This window comes from Melozone crissalis, unplaced genomic scaffold (genome assembly GCF_028551555.1).
Source record: "Melozone crissalis strain CALT ecotype California unplaced genomic scaffold, PUWL_Pcris_2 ptg000013l_1, whole genome shotgun sequence".
Taxonomy (NCBI): Eukaryota; Metazoa; Chordata; class Aves; order Passeriformes; family Passerellidae; genus Melozone; species Melozone crissalis.
Window position 1 is genome coordinate 7757982 of NW_026535791.1, and position 22101 is coordinate 7780082.

Below are 22101 nucleotides of genomic sequence, written 5' to 3' on the forward strand. Positions count from 1 at the left end.
AAAGAGAAATATTTCTACATCTGATCCACATTAAACATCAGATCACTTAAAATGAGGGCTAACTTTCAATTTCATTTCAACACTGTCTTTTTAATGCTTTTTACAGGGAATTGTAATACATGTGTCTGCTCTTTTGAAGTCTCAACATATACCTAGTCACCTCATCTCCATGATGTACCAGCACTGAGCAAAAACATTTCCTCCAGAGAACATGATTGCTAGGAGAAAGCAGCAGTTAAAACTACATGCCACACATGAATGTGAGAATTCTTCTAATTCACCGAGAATGAAACTTACTCTCCAGCTAAAAGAGGAAAACACCAACAGTTTAAATTACAACAGGAAAGACACACAAACAATAAATATAAATGTTATGGGTTTTAGCTAGAGAAAGCCTTGGTTTCAGTGATCTATTAGCAGAGAAACAACCGTCTCTGCAAAAGGTTTCAAGAGACAGATGTCAGATAAAATCTTGGCCTTCTTCTTAAACACAAAAAGCTTAAAAAATTATGCATCATGGCAAACTAAATTGAACCTCAAGAGGGTATGGCTACAAGAACAGAAGACAGGATACCTCACAGGAGATAATTTAACATGACATCTCAAAAAATTAGCAGTGTTACACCAGGTTGTCATAGTTTATCCCCAGCATCACCTCAGCCCCACACAGTCCCTCATTCAACTCTCTTCTGATGGAATGAAGAAGAGGATCAGAAGGGTAAAAGTGGGAAAACTCATGGTTTGAGATAAAGACAGTTTAACAGGTAAAGCAAGAGCTGCACATGCAAGCAAAGCAAAACAAAACAAGGAATTCATTCACCACTTCCCACAGGCAGGCAGGTGTTCAGCCATCTCCCAGGAAAGCCAGGCTCCATCACATGGAACTCTTACTTCAGAAGACAACCACCACCATTCCAAACCCCCTCACTCCTTCTTCCTCCAGCTTTATATACCAGGTGTGATGCCACAAGGTCTGGGATCTCCCTTTGGTCAGCTGTCCCAGCTTTATCCCCTCCCAACTCTGAGAGGAGCAGAAAGGCCTTGATGCTGTGTAAACACTGCTCAGCAGCAGCAAAAACACCTCTGCGTTATCAATACTGTTTCCAGGCAAATCGAAAACACAGTCCCAGATCAGCTATTCTGAAAACAACTAACTTTATCCCACCCAACACTAGCACACAGGTTTTTCAGGGTTTGGTCTTGGGGTGGTAATTTTTTTCTTAACTATACGAAATTAAAATAAGAAAACTACATCGCCCAAAGAATGCTGATGAAAACTTTTGGTAATTCAGGATATAAACCAATAAACCAGGAAACAGCAGCTTAGATGAAGCAGTAAAACTAAAAGCACTTTTTCCTATACAGCTGATGCTAAGTGGTCTGCTAAATTGATGCCTTGAGAATGAACCAATTTATGTATGTTCTACAAATTAATTTTTATTTAAATTTCATGCTTTGAAAAGTTAACTCTTAAATTTACTTACCAAACATCCCACTAGTTTCAAGTATGCAGGAAAAACTCAGGATTTTTACTTATAATATTATGGCTGTATGCATTAGTTAAATTTAAAAACAAAAACCAATCTGACATTAGTATTTCATGAAATATGATGAACTAGCAATTTATTTAAAAAGTGAACAATGGGAAACCTTCATTCTAGTTACAATATCATCATCAACAGAAGTACTGTACAGAAAGTACAGACAGTAAGAATTTTCAGATTCCCTGTCTAGCTAAGCAGCAAGTTCTTATATTTCTTGCACGTTTGACCAAATAACTTTTCCTTGGTTTTGAGGGCATGAGAAATTCAGTATCTGTAACATGTATTTCACATAATTTTTTACCTATAAATACTATAGTGTAAAATCAACTTTTGAGATACGTCTATGACCTGTGACTGTCATATCCTCATGAAATATGATTATACCATGAAACAGAAGTGTTACACAGACAGTAATTCCAGTGGGTTTTCATCTACCATGTCACTGTACTTACCTTAGAATACAGCTGTACAGATGAACCAATTTACAAATGTTCGATACACAAATTGCAAAGCTTCCCTTCATTAAGTGTCCTTTTCAAACTGCAGGCCAATTGATCAGCATGCTTTGCACAGCAAAAACACTCCCATGCACTGATAATTAAAGAGGCATCACAAGAAAAGCTGCACCATCTTAGAGCAGTACAAATTAGTACCTATTCAAATAAACACTGCTAAACAACCCCATTTCAATCTTCAATAATCAGCGCTTTTTTGCCATGCCTTAGCACTGTGTGAATATTACATAAGCCTCAATAAATTTTATCGTGTTATAGCATGAGTAAATGAGTCTAAAACCTTTTTATCTTCCTCACACTTGAAATGTGCTTTCATGTTTAAATATAAAAACTTTGGCATAATTGAAGTATTAATGAGCATTTACAATGATATCCATGATTCTTTTGAGACATGGAAAAATATAACAATGAAAACTAAAATACAGTAAATACTTGATATGAATAACAGACAATAAAGGAAGATTATTAATATAGTTGGGGAATCTCTTTGCCACACAAACACATAATTTAATATATTAACAATGCAGGTGTTAGTGATATTTTAAATTCTGGTTCAAATAATTAAAACATAAATTTGCACAATAGGTGTAGAAAACCACAGAAAGATACCTCATTATATAGCTTGATTTTCAGCTCTCATGGTATTCAGACTTTATTGATGAAGTAATTTTTAGGGCCTATTGAAAAATTGTCTACAATTTAAAAAATTATGCTGGCTTTGCAATTTTCAAAATTCTGATACTGTGACACAAAATGAGTAGTAGATAACCATCTAAATTCTTTTTGTTACATACTCATGCTCTTGACAAAATTTCCTAATCAATGTTTGGTCATTCAGTGTATAAGGAAGTCAAGAATAGTTAGGTTATTTCAGCTAGCAGGGCAGCAATAATGTTCATCTGTACAAAATCCTATGAGCCTGAAAATATAAACTGCTGCATTGAACTACTTCAACAATACTGAACGCAAATATATTTTATTAATACAGCAAGCTGTTAGAAAAAAGGCAAAGTCAACACTTACAAATTCATAATTTTTTAAAGAGAAAAAGAGCAGTAAATTAGTCAGTCTCCATGCTGGCTCATTCTTTGTTATGTGCTAAACAGATGACGTTGGCTATGCCAAAATTAGGAATACAAGATGGTTTTACAGAATTATATCCACTATTTATATTGAATTGATTCATCCTAACTGTGGACTGGGAATTGACAGCCTAATTTTTTAAAACTTCATTTTTATCACAAATGAAAGAAACTGACTTAGAAAGACACAGCTGTGAAATTTCAGTGGTTTAGTGATAAAATTTACGGTTTTTTCAGTCAGCACAAAACAAGTTGGTGGTGTGCCAACATCATGAGTTTATATACTACTGACGAGAATAAATAAAAAAATAATTTAGGTTGCACAGTTTATGACTGGTGAATACTGTACTGGCAGAAGGTTGCTTCAGCTGCCACATGAACTTCTGAGACCAAAAAAGAAAGGGAAAAACCCCAAGAAAACGACAACAAAAAATTTAAACCTCTTAACGGAAGTCAAAAACACATGCCAAAATTTTGCCAATTGGCAATACATGCCAAATAGAACTAAAGGACAATCCGGAGCATAACTGCTTTCAAAAAAGTCTCCAAAAAGGTAAGAACACTAAATAACTATAATTAAAATCGATTACTACATAAATAAACTCTTCTTTTTGAGCTTTACTTCTCTTTTAAAAAAGATCCTTAATATGACCCCTTCTTTAAAAAAACTGCTCAACAGTTATCTAATATATGACATCATTGTCTTAGATTTCCGAAGAAAGACTGCTATATGCCATACTATATTAAATATTTTACTAAAATCCAAGGTCTTACAACTTTAATAGTTTTAAAAAACATTAAATGTACAATTTTATTTACATGCAAGTCCATTAAAAAGAACAACCTCCAGAAGAAAATGGGTCTTGAAATAGGCCTATTTAAAACACAGAAAATCACTACTTTATTGGAAGTGATGATGTGTTTTAAAAGGGCAAATAACAGATTCTTATTAATTGACTGCAACTGTGTTAGTGGCTACTGGAAATATTGAAAGAACTCCATGAGTCTGTATTTTCTCCCCACCTATGTCTTCTCTGCAGAGGTGGTCTTTGAGTGTTTTTATGGGGAGGTACCACCGAATTCATGACAATAGGGATGGATATTTGATATTCATATCGTTCCAACATCTGAGCAATCTTCTCACAAGTGACTCCATGCTTATTTCTCCTACAAAAACAAAAATTTCAATAAATTATCTGGTATGTTTATAGCTATTTATAGTTATACCTAAGTAAATATATATATATGTGTAAAATTGTATGTACAGTCTCTAAGAAAAAACCCTCTAAATTCTCAATTTTTCTTCTTGTTTTCATTATATTATATCCTCATTCTCAAGGTATTCAACTTGCATTAAGGTTTATTTTAACAATTCACAGCTGCATATTATGAGTAAACAATACAGTTGTTCCTCTCCATACACAAATATGATGTTATTCACTATAACTATGCACCTGAATTACCCTACAAGGATTTTACTATTTATTCATCAGATTTTACATGTAGGATTTACACGTACAGATTTTAATGAGTAGAGATTAATAATAGCACAGACTGCTCCTTATGAAAGAAATGTTCAAACTAGCATAAAATATGCAGCTACACTGTTGCAAGACTTAATGACAGAATATTTTCTCATCAGGAAACCTCTACAGAAGAAGAAGCGACTTTAGTTCTGAACCAGAAAAATACACTCAGAACACTTTAATCTACTAGTTGTAACTCGCACTTGTGAATTCAGAAATGTAGTGAAACACATGTAAGGGAAAAGGTATCAAAGGTGCTGTCCCACTCTTGCAGTGCTCAGTAACCAGCTACTTTCAGGGAGAACTTGGTCTATTAAGAACCTGAGCACATTATATGAGAGCATATATATATATATATATACACAAACATATACATAAAATCTCCTTGGTATTTATGGAATAGAACCTTAAAATCCATGATAGCAGAGAATTTCAGTCTCTGCCAGAAGAAAACCACAAGCCTCATGCACAAACTAAATGTCAGAGAATTGATAGAATTGTAATGGAAATGAATCTAAAAGAAGAGACATAAAACAGAAACAAAAGGTTGTGATAGCATAAACAAGCATTTATCATAACCCAATACTTCTTCTTGCCAAGAAATAATGTCCAAGCTAAATTATGTCCCCAACAAACCAACAGAGAATGAATATATTTCTGCATCTTTGGACTTTCTCCTAGGGACAGAAGAGATATGGGCCTTAACAACTTCATCAGTTCTACAGAGGAGAAATCAACAGTGGGAACAAACAGGCTACACTGGAAAGACAATATTCCATACAGAAATATTTTAGAAGACTGATTCCTCACCACTAGTCCCCTCAAGACTTGAGGAGTATTATTATAACAAAGAAGTAAGTATCAAGTTGACAAGAGCTCAAAGCACACGGCAGGTAGCACATTAATTTCACATTCAGAATGGAAGCAGAACTGGTGATGGCAGAACTATTCAAAATTACATTGGCTCCTTAAAGGTGCATTTTATCAGCTTGCTTTCTGTGAAGAAAATGCTTAAGCAGAGCATTTCCCTCACACTCTTCCCTGAGACAACACCAGAAGCTGGAGTGATCATTGCATGTGGCTCATTGTTTAAATGCTTTTAATTTCTACATTGTGCTAAAGCAGTCCAGGAGCAGCTGCATGTTGAACTAATCACTTGGTGAGTCTTAGCAGATTTGATTTTATTCACAAATATGAACAAGGGTAATGACAGAGAAAAAAGTTAACCCTCTAGAAATATGTGGATTTTATAAAGCAGTTGACATTTGTGACAGACAAAAAATGAGAAGAGCAAGTCTAAGTCATTTAATGCCAAATGGTGGAAGCAGAAAGTTATTCAATATTTTCCTCTCAATATTCAATATTTTACTATTGTAGTACTCCTAGAAAAAAATTACAGCTCAAGTGCACTGGACATAAAGTGCACACACATCCACAATTGAAAGGACTTGTGCATAATCACTTCATAAAAGACGAAGTACTTCTCCTTGCAGAATAAGGCAGGATAATAAAATCACCAGCAGCAGAATTGCATCAAGCATAGAAACCGATTTAAAAAAGGAAATCAATCTGCTGTATAGTGTCATTTAATACTGGTATCTCCTTCTCAGACATGTCTTCACTCATTCTTTGGCAGCTTCGCTATGCTGAGAGAGCATAAAGTCATCTATCTGAACCAAAGCAGACATACCAGCAAAGGCTCCTAACAGATAGGGAAGGAGGACTGTTTTGCATGGAGGAACATAGAATCTTTTGATAAAAGCTAAAAAACCTATTGATAAAAGTTCTGCCACTAATAAATGCTTCCATACTACCCTTTAGCACTGCACCCTCAGCAAGTTTGCTGATGAAACAAAACTGAGGAGCCCTCTCCCAAAGTAACTAAGGAACAAAATGAAAACTTACATCACCACCTTTATTAAATTCACAAAAAATAAAGTTTCCAGGCAATGGGTCTCCGTTTAAATATTTAAAGCAACTAGAACTGCTAAAATATTTCTAGGAATCTTCTAAAAACTAGTAACAGCATTTCACAGTTCAAGGGTTTTGCTCTGGGAAAGATATCAACTTTACTCCTACAATTAATAATTGAACAATAAAATTCAACAGTAACAACACAACAGTTTATCCTGTTGCTTGTTAAGATCATCTGGAAACATGAATTTTCCTGGAAAATTAGTCTATTTTGTGTAATGGAAATCTTAAGTGCCTGATTACTAAGATTCCTAACTTGGCTGTGCTGCATGCCAAACTAGAAAAACTTACTATCATTCTACAGAGAGAGATATTAGAGTACTTTAGAACATTTATAAACCAAACAGAGTCCAAGTCAGTAATGCAAGCATTAGATATATGCATATATATAAATACATGTATTTCGTGCACTGTAGGGGCTACTTTACAAAGCTGAAACAACTAGAGGCAAAGTCAGCTGGATGTATATAAAACAAAAATCAGTGAGAGAACTCTGTCATCAACTGTGAAAATATTACACTACTTTTCAAACAAAGAAATATCCTTGAGCTGGTTTGATACCTCATAGATTCCTAAAGCAGATATATCTGAGACAAAAAGGACATTAACCAAGAAGAATAAGCAGCTTCCCAAGCACTCTCAGAACCCAGAAGTTCAACGACCCATGTTCAGCAGTACTCTAAGTCACATCTACACATGTCCAACAACATTATAATACTGACATTTTGGGCCAACTAGATAGAGCTGGTTTACTTATTTATCCATAAAACTTCCATGTAAATGCATACCTCAAAATGCCTATTTAAATAAAATACATTTCATTACTGGTAAGGAACTTGAGAAAATATTTTTAATAAGATATAATGTACTGCACATATGTTTATGCATTCCTATTTATCTGTCTATCTATCTCTCTATATATATAAAGTACCATGATTTGTGTAAGAAAAACCTTACTTTTCTAGTTCATCAGGATCAAACTTCCACCAAGTATCTGGCTCATGGAATTCCACTCTGTATCCTTTTTCTAGAGCCTGCAGCAAGCAAAGAAATATGTGTGATATGTATCATGATCACATAAAACAAGAAAAAAATAAAAGGCAAATATAATAAACAGATGCAGCAGCATACTCTGCTGTGGAACTTGCTGAATTTCACTTACACCCAGCCTGTCTTAGCTTTCATTTCAGGCTAAGCAAATTAAATCAAGTCAATTCTTGAACTGATCTAAACCATTGCCACACCAATTACTAATCATTATCAATAAGCAGTCTCTCTTTTTAAAAACTTGAATAAAAAAATGTTTCTGGACAAAATGTATCAACTTATCCCATGCAGCCAGGGTAAGTCTGAGTCTAAGTTGGTGACAATCATGCAACAAAACCTACCACTTCCACATAAGGCTTCATTTCCCAGGCTTGAGTATTAGTGTTGTCTATTATAACTGGAGATTTTCCCTGCTCCATTGCTTGCTTTGCTGAAATGAAAAATTGTGCAAGTTAATAAACCACATGTAACTCAAACAAACAACAACAAAAAAAAACTACCCCAGATTTTCTTTCACCAATCTACTCTGACTGAAACACTCTGTTCTGAGAGAAAGAATACAAGGTACAGGCAGGAATCAAAAGAAGCAGAAACAAAAGCCTCATGCCCAAAGAAACAAGGTTATCTATTTTTAACTCTGAACCTTGTAGAAGTTCAAAATTTAATGTATATATATACATACATGAATTAAAGTATAAAAGCACTTGAAATACTTCTATATATGCTTTGCTAAAATATATATACTCCTTTTCATATAGACTCCTAATACTCATAGATGTTATGTTACACTTCTGTTTCCTCTACACAACACAGCTTAATGGGATGCCTTTTGTTCATTCCAACCTCTCCTGCGGTTCCACTCATGGGCATCACCAAGCTGAGCAGCATTGTAGGTGTATCCGTACTGCTGGCGAAAATAATCATCAGTGCTGAGCACAACGCCGTCACAACTCCGACCAAGCAGAACGCTGGGAAAGGAAACACAAAAACATACTCACTTTTAATTTATAGATAAACACATTAAAAAATATATAACTAAAATAGATTGAACTGTGACCTATTTCTGAACTTCTTGCAAACTTCAGACAGATTTATAAAAAGCACACCCATATATATTACCAACAATTCAAATCCAAATCAAAGCAATATTTCCTCTCTCTACTATTTCTGCGTTTATTGCTTCTTCTCCACTCCCAAGAGATGTTTGCATTCATCTAATTTTACGGCTATACTGCAATAAGTACCTCATGATAATTAAATATACTTGCTAACATTTTCCATCTCAATCCTCACTTGGAAATATGTCTAGAAAGCAATCTGATCATGAGAACTCCCCGTTCTGCAAAATGTAAACCTAGTTTCAGAAAGTCCCTGGCAATTGGCATTTAAAGGAAAACCTCATATAACTGAGACAACAGTACAATTCTGTTTAAAGTCCAGCCTACAGAATAGGTGTAGATTGGACTTTAAGAGACTCCTTGTCTCTTTTTAATTCTATGGTATATTTAAATCTGAAAACAGAACAAGCCCATTAGTGCCACAGAGCATGTAGAGTCCACTGCAACACTCAGAAATCTATGGAAATTTAGGCAACTATTCCAGCTCAGAAATAGGCAACATACTCACAGGCTACAAAAGCCAAACTGCACTGGCAGTACGTGGGACTGCACTACTGCTGAGGTGGCAGGAACAAAAAAGAATTGGCCAGATCCCAAATAACTTAGGGAAACAAAGATATGCTAGTTCTCAGTTACCAAGCTTTCCCATATATATCTCCAGGAAGAGCCACTTGAATGTAATTCCTACACAAGGAATTTGCTGTGTTTTGCCACCTGTCACCAACAACAGGCCCGTTATGGTTGCTTCAGGACAAATAGCAAAGGTATTCGAGAAAGCAGAGCATGATACACTTAAAGTTCAGCTGCTTTATTTGAACACTGATAAATAATTGGTTTTGTTATAAATATTATCAATTTATATTTATATAAATTATAGGTTTTGTTAGAGCCTAGATCTTTCAATAGGGTGTGTATTACACTGGTTTATAAGAGTGCAGGAGGATTAATCATCTATTTTTGTTCTAAATAGATCAAATGGCACCAGTAAATCATACACCACACACAGCAGCAATTTTTTTATCCCTCTTCTTCTCTTGTATAAAATATTTAACAATTTTATATTCATTAAGTTACTTGGCTGTGATTTCACACATGGCTCAATTCTCTTATTTACAGTATGCTACATTTGCCAATTAATAATGCAAGAAAAACTGGATATGTCTTCCACACTTGCTCCTTGTGTGCTGAAAGTATACACACATATCCTAAAGAACCATCTGCCTTAATAAAACAGATAGCAAATAACATCTGGGATTCTTCTATTGGCTGACTAGATGGACACACCTCTACAGTTCCTAGGGGCCTGAGCACAAGGTATCTATAGGAATATATGAACTGACAAATCAGCCTTAATGAGACATTGATTTTCATTTTTATTTCTAAGAACTGACTCCATTTGTTCATGTTCTTGAGAATAACTCACTGAATTGAATTCTTCCACACATATATCTTCCACACATCATTAGTAGCAATAAAGAATTATAGTGACAAGGGTTCCGAAATCTTGCAAACCCATCAACAAAGTGTATTCTTGAAAGAGTTTGTTAGTATCCCTTGAAGTTCAGAACACACCACAACTGTTAATGGACCAATATAACTGAAAAAACAGATTTAATATAGTAAACTGTATTTGCAGTATTTAAACTTCTAAAATTCAAAGCAGAAAACTACTGGTTGACATCACATGGCATAATTCATTTACCTCTAACATGTACTTGGAAGTAAAATTTTTCCCAGTCCCATGAACTAGAGAACAGAAAGAACAAAAATCATATCTACAGAAAGAAAGCATCACTACTATCTAAACCCACAGAGATAATACTCCACCTTTAAGAGATGAAAAAAGAAAAAAAGATAAATGTATTTCCACTGAGAGTCAAATTCCAGGTTAGTCAGTATGTGCACATGCTTGAAATGAGTAGCATATTATTCAACTGCTGGAATACATCCTTTTCACCCTAAACCTTCCCTCCAAGCAAACACCCCCTTTGAACGCAGTAGGACACTGAAATTAAAGCAGCTCACCTACTTTTCCCACAAATACTACCTGATCTAATAGAAGCTATTATCCTGACATACAAAAATCTGATGTTGAAACCAAAATATTAACTACTCAGCAAACCAATACACATTTTTTCCAATGCATGCACACACACAAATCCTTTTAGAACAGTCCCCGAATATGTATCCTGGTTAGCCTACTTTGATAAATGATTTTATAATAAAAAGATAAATAATTCACCTATTTAAAATAGCTACTATATTGTGGATGAGGAAAAAAGTAGGCAATAACTAAATATAGCTTCAAAATATGCAGCATTACTGAGCTGTGTAAATGCTCCTCTAAAAGCACTGTTTATAACACTGTTAAAATAAATATATAATTAGAAACAACAGCACACCACTGCTTCTACATCCAGCTATAAGCATTAACTCTAACTCTTCCCTTCAGAAGATTTCCCTCTGAGGAAAAATGGCCCCAGAGAAAGAGAACTGTCTTTATATGTTACTGGATTTAACTAAAAACAGACTTCTTAAATGACACCAATATGTGTTCTTCCAATTTCATTAAGCTCTCTTTCATTCACATTAATGCTTAAGTATTTATGGAGAAAAGGCAAATTGCAACTGCTGCCAACTTCGGTAGCAAAATACTTTAAAAATACAAGTCTCTTTTCCTATCACTTTTACCAGGACTGTAAGATCACACTATCATCTACTTCTAATTGTAGCAGACTTTGGTTACTTGGGATAAAGCTATCACTGCTGGGTAATCTGTCCAGCCAAAATGCTTTCCAACATTTTTAACTAAACGCTCAATCTCTTCCAAAACCAAGGAAAAAATAAAGCATTTATTTTTTAAACAAAAGTATTTTGTTATTCCAAGCTTTTCTCTGAGAAGCTTTGGATTGAAGAAGTGAAATCTGACAAAGTACATGCATTTGTTTGCCCTGCAAGACCTTTCTGTAAATCTGCCCAAGGTACACAACTTCAAAATGTCATGCGCATAGCGAATAGTAGTTAAAAGAACTCATGATCCTCCTGGCAAACCCAATCCTGAACAGAGCAATCTGGCAGTGGCAGGAAGCTGATTCAGGACCAATACTGCATTATAAGAACACATGTCTCCCATCTCTCAAATGACAACAAAAGGAACAAAATTGGCCTAAAATAGGACGACATGGGAAGCATAGGGGTATAAACACTGGAACAAGCAACTTGGTCTGGCAATAGAGCTAGGAAACAGGGCCAAGGCAGAGTGAAGCAGAGGGAAGACACTGGCATAATGAAGTTGGGAGGGAAATAATACCACTGACTGAAACAGGGAGAAAATGAATCTGGGAATAAACGGGAGGAAGACTGGAGATGGAACCGAAGAAATCAGCTTACTGTTTAGAAGCAGACATGGAATTAGTGAGCACAGACCAAAAGCCGTGACTGGATATGAACAGGAATACAAAAATGGAAAGTTAATGGATAGTTAAGAAACAGATTTCGTATGAGGCTCAGTGGCTGGGATTGTCTAAATCAGGTGGACACAGGAAATAAATCCATGAGATGAGGGGAGCTCCCCAATGAGCCAGAAATGGCTGATGTGCTCATATTTAAGGCAAGTAAAGACAACGACCCAAAGAACTAATGGCTGCTCAAGCTCACCCAAGCTCTGTCCTGGAAACAATGGAGTGCATCCTCAGAATCTATTTCCAAACATGTTAAGCAAATTAGGATAACCAAGAAGAGCCTGTGTGGGGTTTGCAACAGACAAGCCGTTCTTTACTGACCAGAACGCACTCTGATGAAACAAGTGCATTTGTCAATGAGGACTGAGTGATGAATGCAGCATACTCAGAAATTATCAAAGCTTCCAACATCATCTCCCAGCCAGTAACAAGCAGAGAACAACAAAGGATAGAGTAAGATCACTTTTTCAGTATCTTCATCATAACCCTGGATGATGAGGCAGAGAACTTACAGATGACACCAGATTAGCAGTGATGCTCAACACTGCGCTGAACAGTGAGGCGCCTATCCAGAAGGCCACAGAAAAACCTGGGAACTGAGCTAAGCAAAACATCAGGAAGCTCAACAGAGAAAGAGTAAAGTTCTACAAATGATGAAAGCTAAGCCTCAGCACAGGCAGGGAAGTGAGTGGTTGAGCAGCTCTGTTGAAATAGTCTGAAGATTACAGTGGACATCAAATGAGATGAGTGAATGGTGTACCCTCATCCAAGGTGGGGCAAATCACAACCTGAGCTTTAGCAGAGGAAGCATGACCAGTAGATCACCTGAGAAGAGATCACTCACACTTCACCTGGTTCTTGTGTGGGCAATTCTGAAACCCTGTATCCAGTGTGGGACTTCCCAACTCAAAAGACATGCTGAAAAACATGGGAGGGTTGAACAGATGGCTACCAAGATGGCTACAGGCATACATCATCTAAGGAGAAGTTAATAGCAGCTGGGCTTGTTTAGTCTGGCACTGGAGACAGTAAAAGGTCTGATGTCAACCTATTACAGTGAATAAACCTCTCCCTTATCAGAGGGGAAGCTGCAAAGAACATGAGCCACATTCTACCCCATAACAACACATGTTATTACACAGGACATGCAAGTTATGTCTTCAGAACATCATTCAGGAGATTAGGAACAACTTCCTTATTTAGGTGGTTTGTACTGCACTAGAGAAGTTTGGTGAGACCACAGAAATCTCTGAGGCGTTTTTAAGCTCAGGCCTGACAAAGACATACCTGACCTGATCCAGTGATGGTGACAGACCTCCTCCAAGCAGAACAATGAACTAGTTCACACCCACCACTCCCTTCCAAAAAACATGCCCAAATTCCAACTGTTTAGTTGGAATGGAAGAGTCAAAACCAAAAATAAACTTCAGTGGAAGATTCGGGACAGACACAAGTCAAGTTTGTGAGCAGGAAGAGAAGTGCCTGTACTTAAAAACCCTTACTCATAGAAATTTGATATTCCAAGGTCTCGCTACTGGCTCTGCTGTCATTTCCACCTTGGGAAACCCACAAGATACACCTCATTCCCCTCTAGTGCTGATCCACACAGACAATGCCAGTTTTCTGCTTTTCCTTCACAATTATTTTACTGGCACAAATAGTAAAGGTTTGTCTGCAGCAGCCAAAAATGCAAATATCTGCAAAGATATCTGTGGGTACTAATATGGCATCAGATATAACATCATTGCTGTCCTAGGCTACCTTGCAGAACTCTATGATGTTACACAGAAAAACATGTTCAAAACATGTTTATTATAACTTAACTAATAAGAAAGGTATTTTCCCCATCGGCACCCATTAATTCTGGGATGTTTCTTTCCCAAGGATATCCAAGACCCATGATTTCATGGGAATTAACAACTGTAAGCAAGCATTAAACATATGAAACTGCATGTAACTGAAGACACTGAAAAGCAAGCCCCATGCTGTTCAAATTCTGCACTCACTTTTGGTAACTATTCTTAACCTTGATCTCATAGTGCCCATTTTCCCATCTGCTAAACAAAATTAGTAACTGATCTCACTAATGAGAGATGAAAAAAAGCACAGATAAGTGTTCTTAAAAACCTGAAGATATTTAAAATTTTTCAGATTATATGAGTCATATATTGGGAGAAAGATTTAGAGACAATTTAGCACACCAAACACGGAAAACAAATATATTTTGTATCTTCATATTAAGTTTTATCCAATCTCTAAACTGAATGAGGCAGCATTTTTTCCACAGGGTTATTTTTAAAATGTTTTATATTGCCTTCACATATTAAAGGAATTACTGCAGTAATACCAAATGGGGACATGCAGCTCCAAAAATGCAGGCTTGCAAAATACAGCAATCAGTAACTATAAAAAAATTATCGCAAAAACAACTGAAATATGCCAAAAAATACCTATTAGAGATTTCTAGTTGTAATAGGTCTCCTAAATACCAGGAAAAATCCACTAATAGAATGTTAAATAGAATGTTACTCCTTTATATTAAAAAAAACAAATAAGAACATGATGACTGAGTCTATTCCACAGACTCCTCACATACAACAGATGATAACTACAGAAGACATCCTGTGATGTAGTTTCTGGATGAAACTCAATCAGTAAATACTGACTCAAAAACTTCTTTTTTTATATATACAAGACAAACTTACTTTCACTTAATACAGGTACCATCTAAGCTCTGTCCACTTTCTGTGCTTTTTAAAATAGGCCAAAAAACCACAAAGGGAAAATCCAAGTTGGAGATATTACCTGTTTTTAACCTTGTCAGACTTCAACAAGTATATTTGGAAGAAAAAATAATGTTTTTATTGTGCGTTGTTCACAAACAAGGAAGAGTAATTGACAGACCATACTATGAAAAAATGGAACGAGATAATGCTCAGTTTCTTCAATTCATCAAAACCAGGTATTTTCAGGGCAGCAGCATTCTTCTAATGGCCTTTGAAAATTTTTACATGGGCATGAAAAAGGACTTCTGGTTCAGTCAAATTGACATTGTTAGACTTGATGGGAGGTTTTTTTAAATTTAAGAATTAAAACAAAGCAGCAGACTACCACATACTAGTACGAAAATTTCAGAATAAAAGACTATGCAATTTAATGGATGCTCAACATTTTAAATTTAACACAGAGGAGCTCCTGGTCATCAAAACTCTGAGGCAGACAAAAGCCCCAAGTAAATCTTTTTAATATTTACGGCCACTTGCACTCTTTAAGTACAAATGACAGCTTTAAACCGCTGCATTTTAAGAGTCTAATTTAAAATGTTTCCTTAGTGCTTACAGATATATTTGAAATTCTTAAAAAATTTTACTTGAATGAACTTCTCAAGCTTTAAGTCTGCACTTACCGAGAAAGTGTGGTTTTCCCTGAACCTGGTAGGCCTCTTAAGATTAGAAGCAATTTCTGTGAAGAACTGAATTTTTCTTCAGATAACTGCAATGAAGAAAAGTTGTGCATTCCTCCTGTACTGTCAGCTTTTGGATCATTCCAACGCTCTTCTCTGGTTTCACAGAAACCATTACTTTGGAGTCCACTCTGATCATTATTCCCATTCCTGAAGACCTGAGTATTATGGATGTCAGCATGACCAGAATAGCTGGTATTTTGATCAAGCAATGGACCATGACTGCTGGTATCAGTATTTCCATGGTAACTTCCGTAAGGAAATCTCCCATTCTGAGGAGGGGGAACATTTGGGATTCGAGGTGGAGGATCAAATATCTGAAAATGGGATTGATGGCTGAATCTAGGAGGAAAAGGTCCCTGAGGTTTGTTGAAGGATGCTCTAGTCTGCCAAGCAGGTCTGAATTCAGGCACTGAGCAGTTCCAAGTATCTACTTGGCCATTAAAGGTATTTTCAGTTTTCCAGCCACCTGTTTCCACAACTAACTGCTGCTCATGGCTTGTTTTCTGACTATTCTGTTCCCCCAAAGAACACTGTCCATTCTCATAAAATGGGCGTGGACTGCCCAAAATGACAGGTTGATAATTTTCTTGTGAGCTCTGACTGGAGTTAAATGGAGAGTGTTGTTCCTCAGAAATTTCAGTTTCTTTTTCCTGAACATTAGTATCTAAATTTTCATTTTCCAGCAGGTGAATTTCTTTATAGAACTGATCCAGCTGATCATCTATTTCTGGTACAGTGGCAGAAACAGCTTGCATCTTCTTTGCCTCCTTTCTTTTACATCTGTTTTCACACAATTCATTCTCATCTCCTCCAGTGTTCCTACATTCATTGCAATTGCCAGATTTGTCCAGCTTGTTACTTTTGGCAGGCTTGTAAATAGGTCCTATAAAATCTTTGCTTGTGAAGAAGTCTTCATCTGATTGATTTCTATTTATTGAGAATGATGCACTGCTTTTTTCAGTATTATCTTCACCACCATTATTTGTAATAAAAGGGTCCTTCTCTTCTTCAACTTTAGAGTAATTCATTGATGTAAAAGGAGGATTTATATTCTGCTCAGTTTCTAAATCAACTGGCTGACTAAGTACTGGATTATTTTCAGGGAGAATTTCATTCAAGGATCCCAAGGCACCAGAAGGTATTTTCTCTTGCTTCTGCATTTCATGTTGCCCTTGGTTGTCTAAGGCACACGTAGGTATCCAACCATTTGATTTTCTCTCAACATCCACCTTCTTCTGAGTACCTTTGTTATCATCATCAGGGAGTTTCTCACAAGCCCCTTCTGTTGACTTCATTCTTTTAGGATACGGCTCAATTCCGATTTCGTCCTGACACTCCAAGAGCCTTGCTGTATTTTCAGCATGAAGCATCTTAGAAAAAAGAATGAATACATTATCAGCATGCACATTTTTAAAGGAAAGTACAAAAAAGCTGAAGTTACTCAGGCCTATGCCATCACACTGTCCATGGATTCACCCAGAAGAAAAACACACATCACCTACCCCAAGTATGGTTTAAAGTAGACTCCTACATTACTTATTGCTCATCTCTAGTAAAAAACGTTAGTGCTGTATCAGTCGAGCAGTCACATTTGATGATGAGCCTTAAATAATTTACAAATCATGCTTTTAAAATGTGACTGTCTGAAAAAATAATTACATCAGCAATCTCTGACCTATGTTACTACTATTCTCTACTAGCTGTTATTTTGCCAAGTGTTTGAAATCTCTTTTAAAGACAAGGATATGCCAATTTCCAACGCACAAACTGAGATCACTACTAACACACCAACAAAATGCAAACACTTCAACCATGAGGATTGCTTTCTGTGACATGAACCAAAGTCCACTAACTCATTTAGGTAATCAATCAAACAGGTTCTGGGCGGCATTTGCAATTTACAACAAGTCAAGTAAGACCTAAAATCAAAGCTGCAATCTGTTGTTATGGTCCTGGTTTTGGAACTGCTAAGGACTTTTGTTAGGGACCAAGAGCATTTGCTTGCATGTCTTCTAAAATTAAACACACACATAAAAATCCCTGTCCCAAACAGATTACATTCTAAGAACGAAAGCACTAAGTTCTAGACAGGTTCAGAGACAAGCTGTTACAAAGCAAGATGGCACTAACCACTGTGCCATGTCATTATCCATCTATTAGTCTGAATTTCTTGGATTTTGAAGACTACACAGTATGCAATAAAGAGCAAACTCTTCCCCACCAAATAAATGCAGTTTCAAACACAAAAGAACACATTTCTCCTACTGGAAGGTTTATTCCAGTGTTTTCTGAAACATTTCAACTTTCCATGACTAAATATTAACAAAGTGCCACATGCCATTCATCCTGGAGATGAAAGTAATTTTCTCCTTTATCTGAAAAGGATCTGTAGGTAGTATTATGGGAAGATTTGTAAGTAGCCATTATCCCAACATGTTCACTTAGAAAACTCACAAGAAAAGGTGTTACTCTAGGCACTTTCTCACCTACCATCCAAAGGAAGAGAAACCTGCCATTCTCATCTCAAACTGGCTAAACCAAGGAGATGTTACTGTCCGCACTTGACTTTAGTACCTGAAAGAAAGCATTACTGTTAGAAGGGGAAGAAACATGGCCATGCAACTCTCTCTCTTCCTCAGAATTGGTACCATGGTCTCTCCTCCTCTCAAGATTTATGTGTTGTACGCATGCCCCCAGCTTCTTCACACTTCATTTTTGTCTGTTAGAAAGCAAGTGTGGCATTACTACTATTCACTGAGTCCATCCCCATCTAGAAAAAAAATGTCCTGCTTCCTCCACAGTACAGGGGTGAAAAAGTAACTTTATTAGCTTCTATGTCCTCATCTTCTGGGATGATGTTTAAGCAGACCCCATTTCACGATGGGGAATTAAAATAGTAAACCTGTGAACATTTGCTGTATGACAAGATCTCCACTGACAGAAAATGCTGCTCTGTGACTGTCCCACATAGGAATATTCTTTCTTGCTAATCTCTAACAGACTGTCCCTCGCTAACCTTGGAGACAGTGAAGCTGCACTCCAAAGCATATCTGCCTGTGTCCTTGGCGGGGACAGAGCAAGTATGCTCAAGGAAAATGCAGTCTCTCTGACACTCTCACCTCCTGAACGGGGCAAGTCCGGGTCTGTATCATTTCTGTAAAGAACTGGTTGTAAGCACTGAACCTGAGCCGGCACACAGGGATGCCAGACTTATTTACCACTTTAACTGACTTGTGAAACATCCAGAAGATGCAATCAACTAACTACCTCACGGCCTTGAACTCAACCCGCATAACACCTTTCCCAAAAGGAAAAATCAGGCCTATCTGGCAGAACCTACAGAGAGATGGACTGGCTGGCTCTCTTTGCACGGTGGCACGGCGGTGACGGGGCGCGCAGCCCAGCGCCCTCACACGGCACCGCAGCCGGGGCAGCAGGCGCTGCTCCCACCCACACCGGGCTGGCAGCGGCGTGTCCGAGGCGGAGGCACGGCCACCGGCCTCACGGCTCAGGGAACTGATCAGCCGCCCCGCCCCTCCTTTCCCCACGGTGCAAAGCCCACTCCTCTCCCCCACACACAAACACTTCCCTCAGCGCCGGGCCCACGTCACACAATCTCAGCAGCCGCCGGCTCCTGCGCGCTCACACCGCCATCCCCATACCGCCCCTTCCCCGCCCGCTGGTGGCACAGGTCGGTGGTAGCAGCGCTGGCGGCGGAGGAGAAGCGGCTTGGCCGAGCAGCAGCCACACGCTGGGGAGGGCACGAACCTCAGGGCCGCGGCTCCCGGCGGCTGCAGAGGCAGCGCCTCCGACCCCCCACGCCCAAAATGGCGCCGCCTCCCGCTGCCCCCTCACCCTGCGCGTGGCGCCGCGAGGGGCGGAGCCTCCCGGCACGACGCGCGCTGTGCCCGGCGGGAAGAGCCCGGTGCCAGCCCGGGGCTGGGATTTGGGATTTGTCCGGCTTCGCCTTCCTGCGGGGCGGCCGCTCTGCTCAGCCTGTGGGGACCTCTGCTTTAGGGGGCATCCTGCTCTGTCACGGAACGTGAGCAGCGGTCCGGTGGGACTGTCCCTAGTGTGAAAGCCGCCCAAGTTTCTTACACGTGTGTTGTACTTAACGTGGATTTGCAACTTTCCCTCCTGCATGTGTGAAAAATGCGTGTTTTATGATTGGCTTTTCGCAAATATTAAAATGAGTATTATATGTGTTGTGTAAGAAAGTTATGCTGTGTTAATTCTCTTAAGTAGTGTGTTAAATATAGTTTTAGGTTATGAAAATTGTTAAAATGGAAACTACCCTATGTAGGATACTTTTTTTAAAGAAAGGACTTGCAGCGAGATAGCAGCCACAGGACACCTAAATCTTTCAGAGAAAAAGAATTTATTGCCCTCTTATCAGAAGAAACGAACTTCTTCCCACCTCGAAGGCCCTGTTAGGATTCAGAGGAAGAAGCAGACGATGACCAGACAGAATCCTGTGTTTGAATGGAATTTATGCGTCATGTGTGAAGTGTGTGAATATGCAACAGGTTATTGCTTTTAAGGGTTAATCCTCTATTAACGAGTGTCCTTTTTCAGACTTCTGCTGCCCAGAAAAAGGTACCCGGACATCAGTAACTGTTTCTATTGTCTCATATTGTCCTAATTCAAATTGTCCAAATTATTATTACTCTAATTGTGTTACTATTTTTATAACCATTTTATTACTATTAAACTTTTAAAAAATTAAAAACAAGTGATTGGCGTTTTTCACACATGTATCAAATAAAATTTTAATATCACCTGACTACTTTTTTCCCCCAAATCTTGTGATACTATGCAAGGCAAACCACATTTTTCCTGAAAAACCCCTCAGCCTTGTAACAGTAATTCCCCAAATTTCATTAGTGCACACAAAAGCTTCAGTAAGCAATGCGCCCATTCTAAATACCTGCAATATTTATTCTGTCACACCACCCAAATGGATTATGAAGGTTTTAAAGTATACGATTAATAAAGTCACTGAAATTAGATTATTTGCTATAAAAAAATAGAAAGAGAACTGGTCAAATCCACCGGCCAGGCATTCCTTCCAGTTAACCCTACAACCAAAGCGTAGTCTCCTTTCCTGTGCCAGGTGATGGCCTTGGTTTTTTTGGAAGGCATGGATGTGTCTTTGGTAGCATTTTAATCTAGATCAGAAGTGTTCTGTTGAAGTGAATCTCCCAGTTTGCCACTATTATTCATCTCTAGTAGTATTTACGTGCTTCCCTACACAGGCTGTGTCATGCAACACCCAAGCTAACCATTAAGAGAGAGCAAGAGTGCTGCACATGGACATTTTGGAGGTAATATCTGGAGATCGGAGCTCTCAAGCATTCGTGTTGTGTATGTAGTAATTGCCTCAGATGTATTTAATTTGGGGAGTTCTCCCATTACTTGTACCTAATTAAATGAGCCACATGTTACAACTGGCAGAACCCTAATGTCATTTTTTCAACTTCATTGAGTATAATGAAATAGACTTTCCCTGATGATCCTGTTACAGCTGCTACAGCTCCTACGTGGGAAGTCTCTTGCTTGAGACAAAGCTGCAAATAATTCCCCTATATTCCTTGTCTTGCACTAGATCATAAAAAGAGTTCCATTGGAAACATTGTTAGGAGAAGCTGACAGGGTAGGAAAAAGCAGGGTCCAAGAGGTTGAACACTGTAACAGTGAAAATATTTACAAAGAAGCATTAAGAGATGACTTTTTTTTCTTTGTTTTCAGAGAAGTCAGAATTTTAAAATTTCATTTTTACATATGTTTAGAAAGTTACTCAATGCTGCCATGTACCACTACTATGTGTCACCCAAACCAGGCTTCCTGTAACATGCATCTATGATTGTGGTGGAAGTGTCTCACAGAGGTAAAAAATCTTAGAGTGAGGTAGACAAGATATGAAAAATTATCTGTTCCTGTGTTCCTAGACATTTATTACATCACCTTCATATCAGTTGGTGAATTGTAGGCTTTAACTGATCTAAGAGAAGAGTGAAAGGAAAATTTTTGACCTTATGTAATCAGATTTTGATTCAGTTTTCCAAGTGACTTGCAAATTTAAGTTGATTTTAACCTTACAGATCACATCAATTTATATGCATATGGGAAGTGAGTAATGTTCTTTTTTAAAAAATAATAAGAGTTTTGATGTTATGGAACTTGAGTATTTGAACTTGCAAATGGAGCATTTTCTCAGAGCAGTTTTTGCATTTGATTTCCTGCATTAAAAAGGGAAGATGGCAACTGACCAGTTTGGAGGATCATCCTGATTCCTTTGTGGTACACTGGTACAGTTGATGCTTTAAATGCAATGCAGACATCTCTGATACTTGTACCAAACTAATTTG

The 22101-nt window shown here is 37.7% G+C and overlaps 1 protein-coding gene across 4 annotated transcripts in view; it reads right to left on the reverse strand.

Moving 5' to 3' along the window:
- LOC128934151 (NEDD4-binding protein 2-like 2) overlaps positions 1-19573 on the reverse strand; it is a 41225-nt gene extending 21652 nt beyond the window's left edge. For 2 of the 4 annotated variants that reach the window (XM_054271554.1, XM_054271557.1), the window contains exons 1-7: positions 19502-19573; positions 18224-18307; positions 15674-17103; positions 8532-8656; positions 8030-8118; positions 7599-7675; positions 4165-4308 (exon numbers count right to left, since the gene is read on the reverse strand). In XM_054271554.1, coding sequence (XP_054127529.1) covers positions 4165-4308; positions 7599-7675; positions 8030-8118; positions 8532-8656; positions 15674-17103; positions 18224-18226 — 1868 coding nt within the window. In that variant the 5' untranslated portion in view covers positions 18227-18307; positions 19502-19573. Of the gene's footprint in view, positions 1-3016; positions 4309-7598; positions 7676-8029; positions 8119-8531; positions 8657-15673; positions 17104-18219; positions 18308-19501 lie in introns of those variants that run through there. The other 2 variants (XM_054271556.1, XM_054271558.1) reach the window with 2 other exon arrangements.
- Between the last annotated feature and the right edge of the window lie 2528 nt (positions 19574-22101).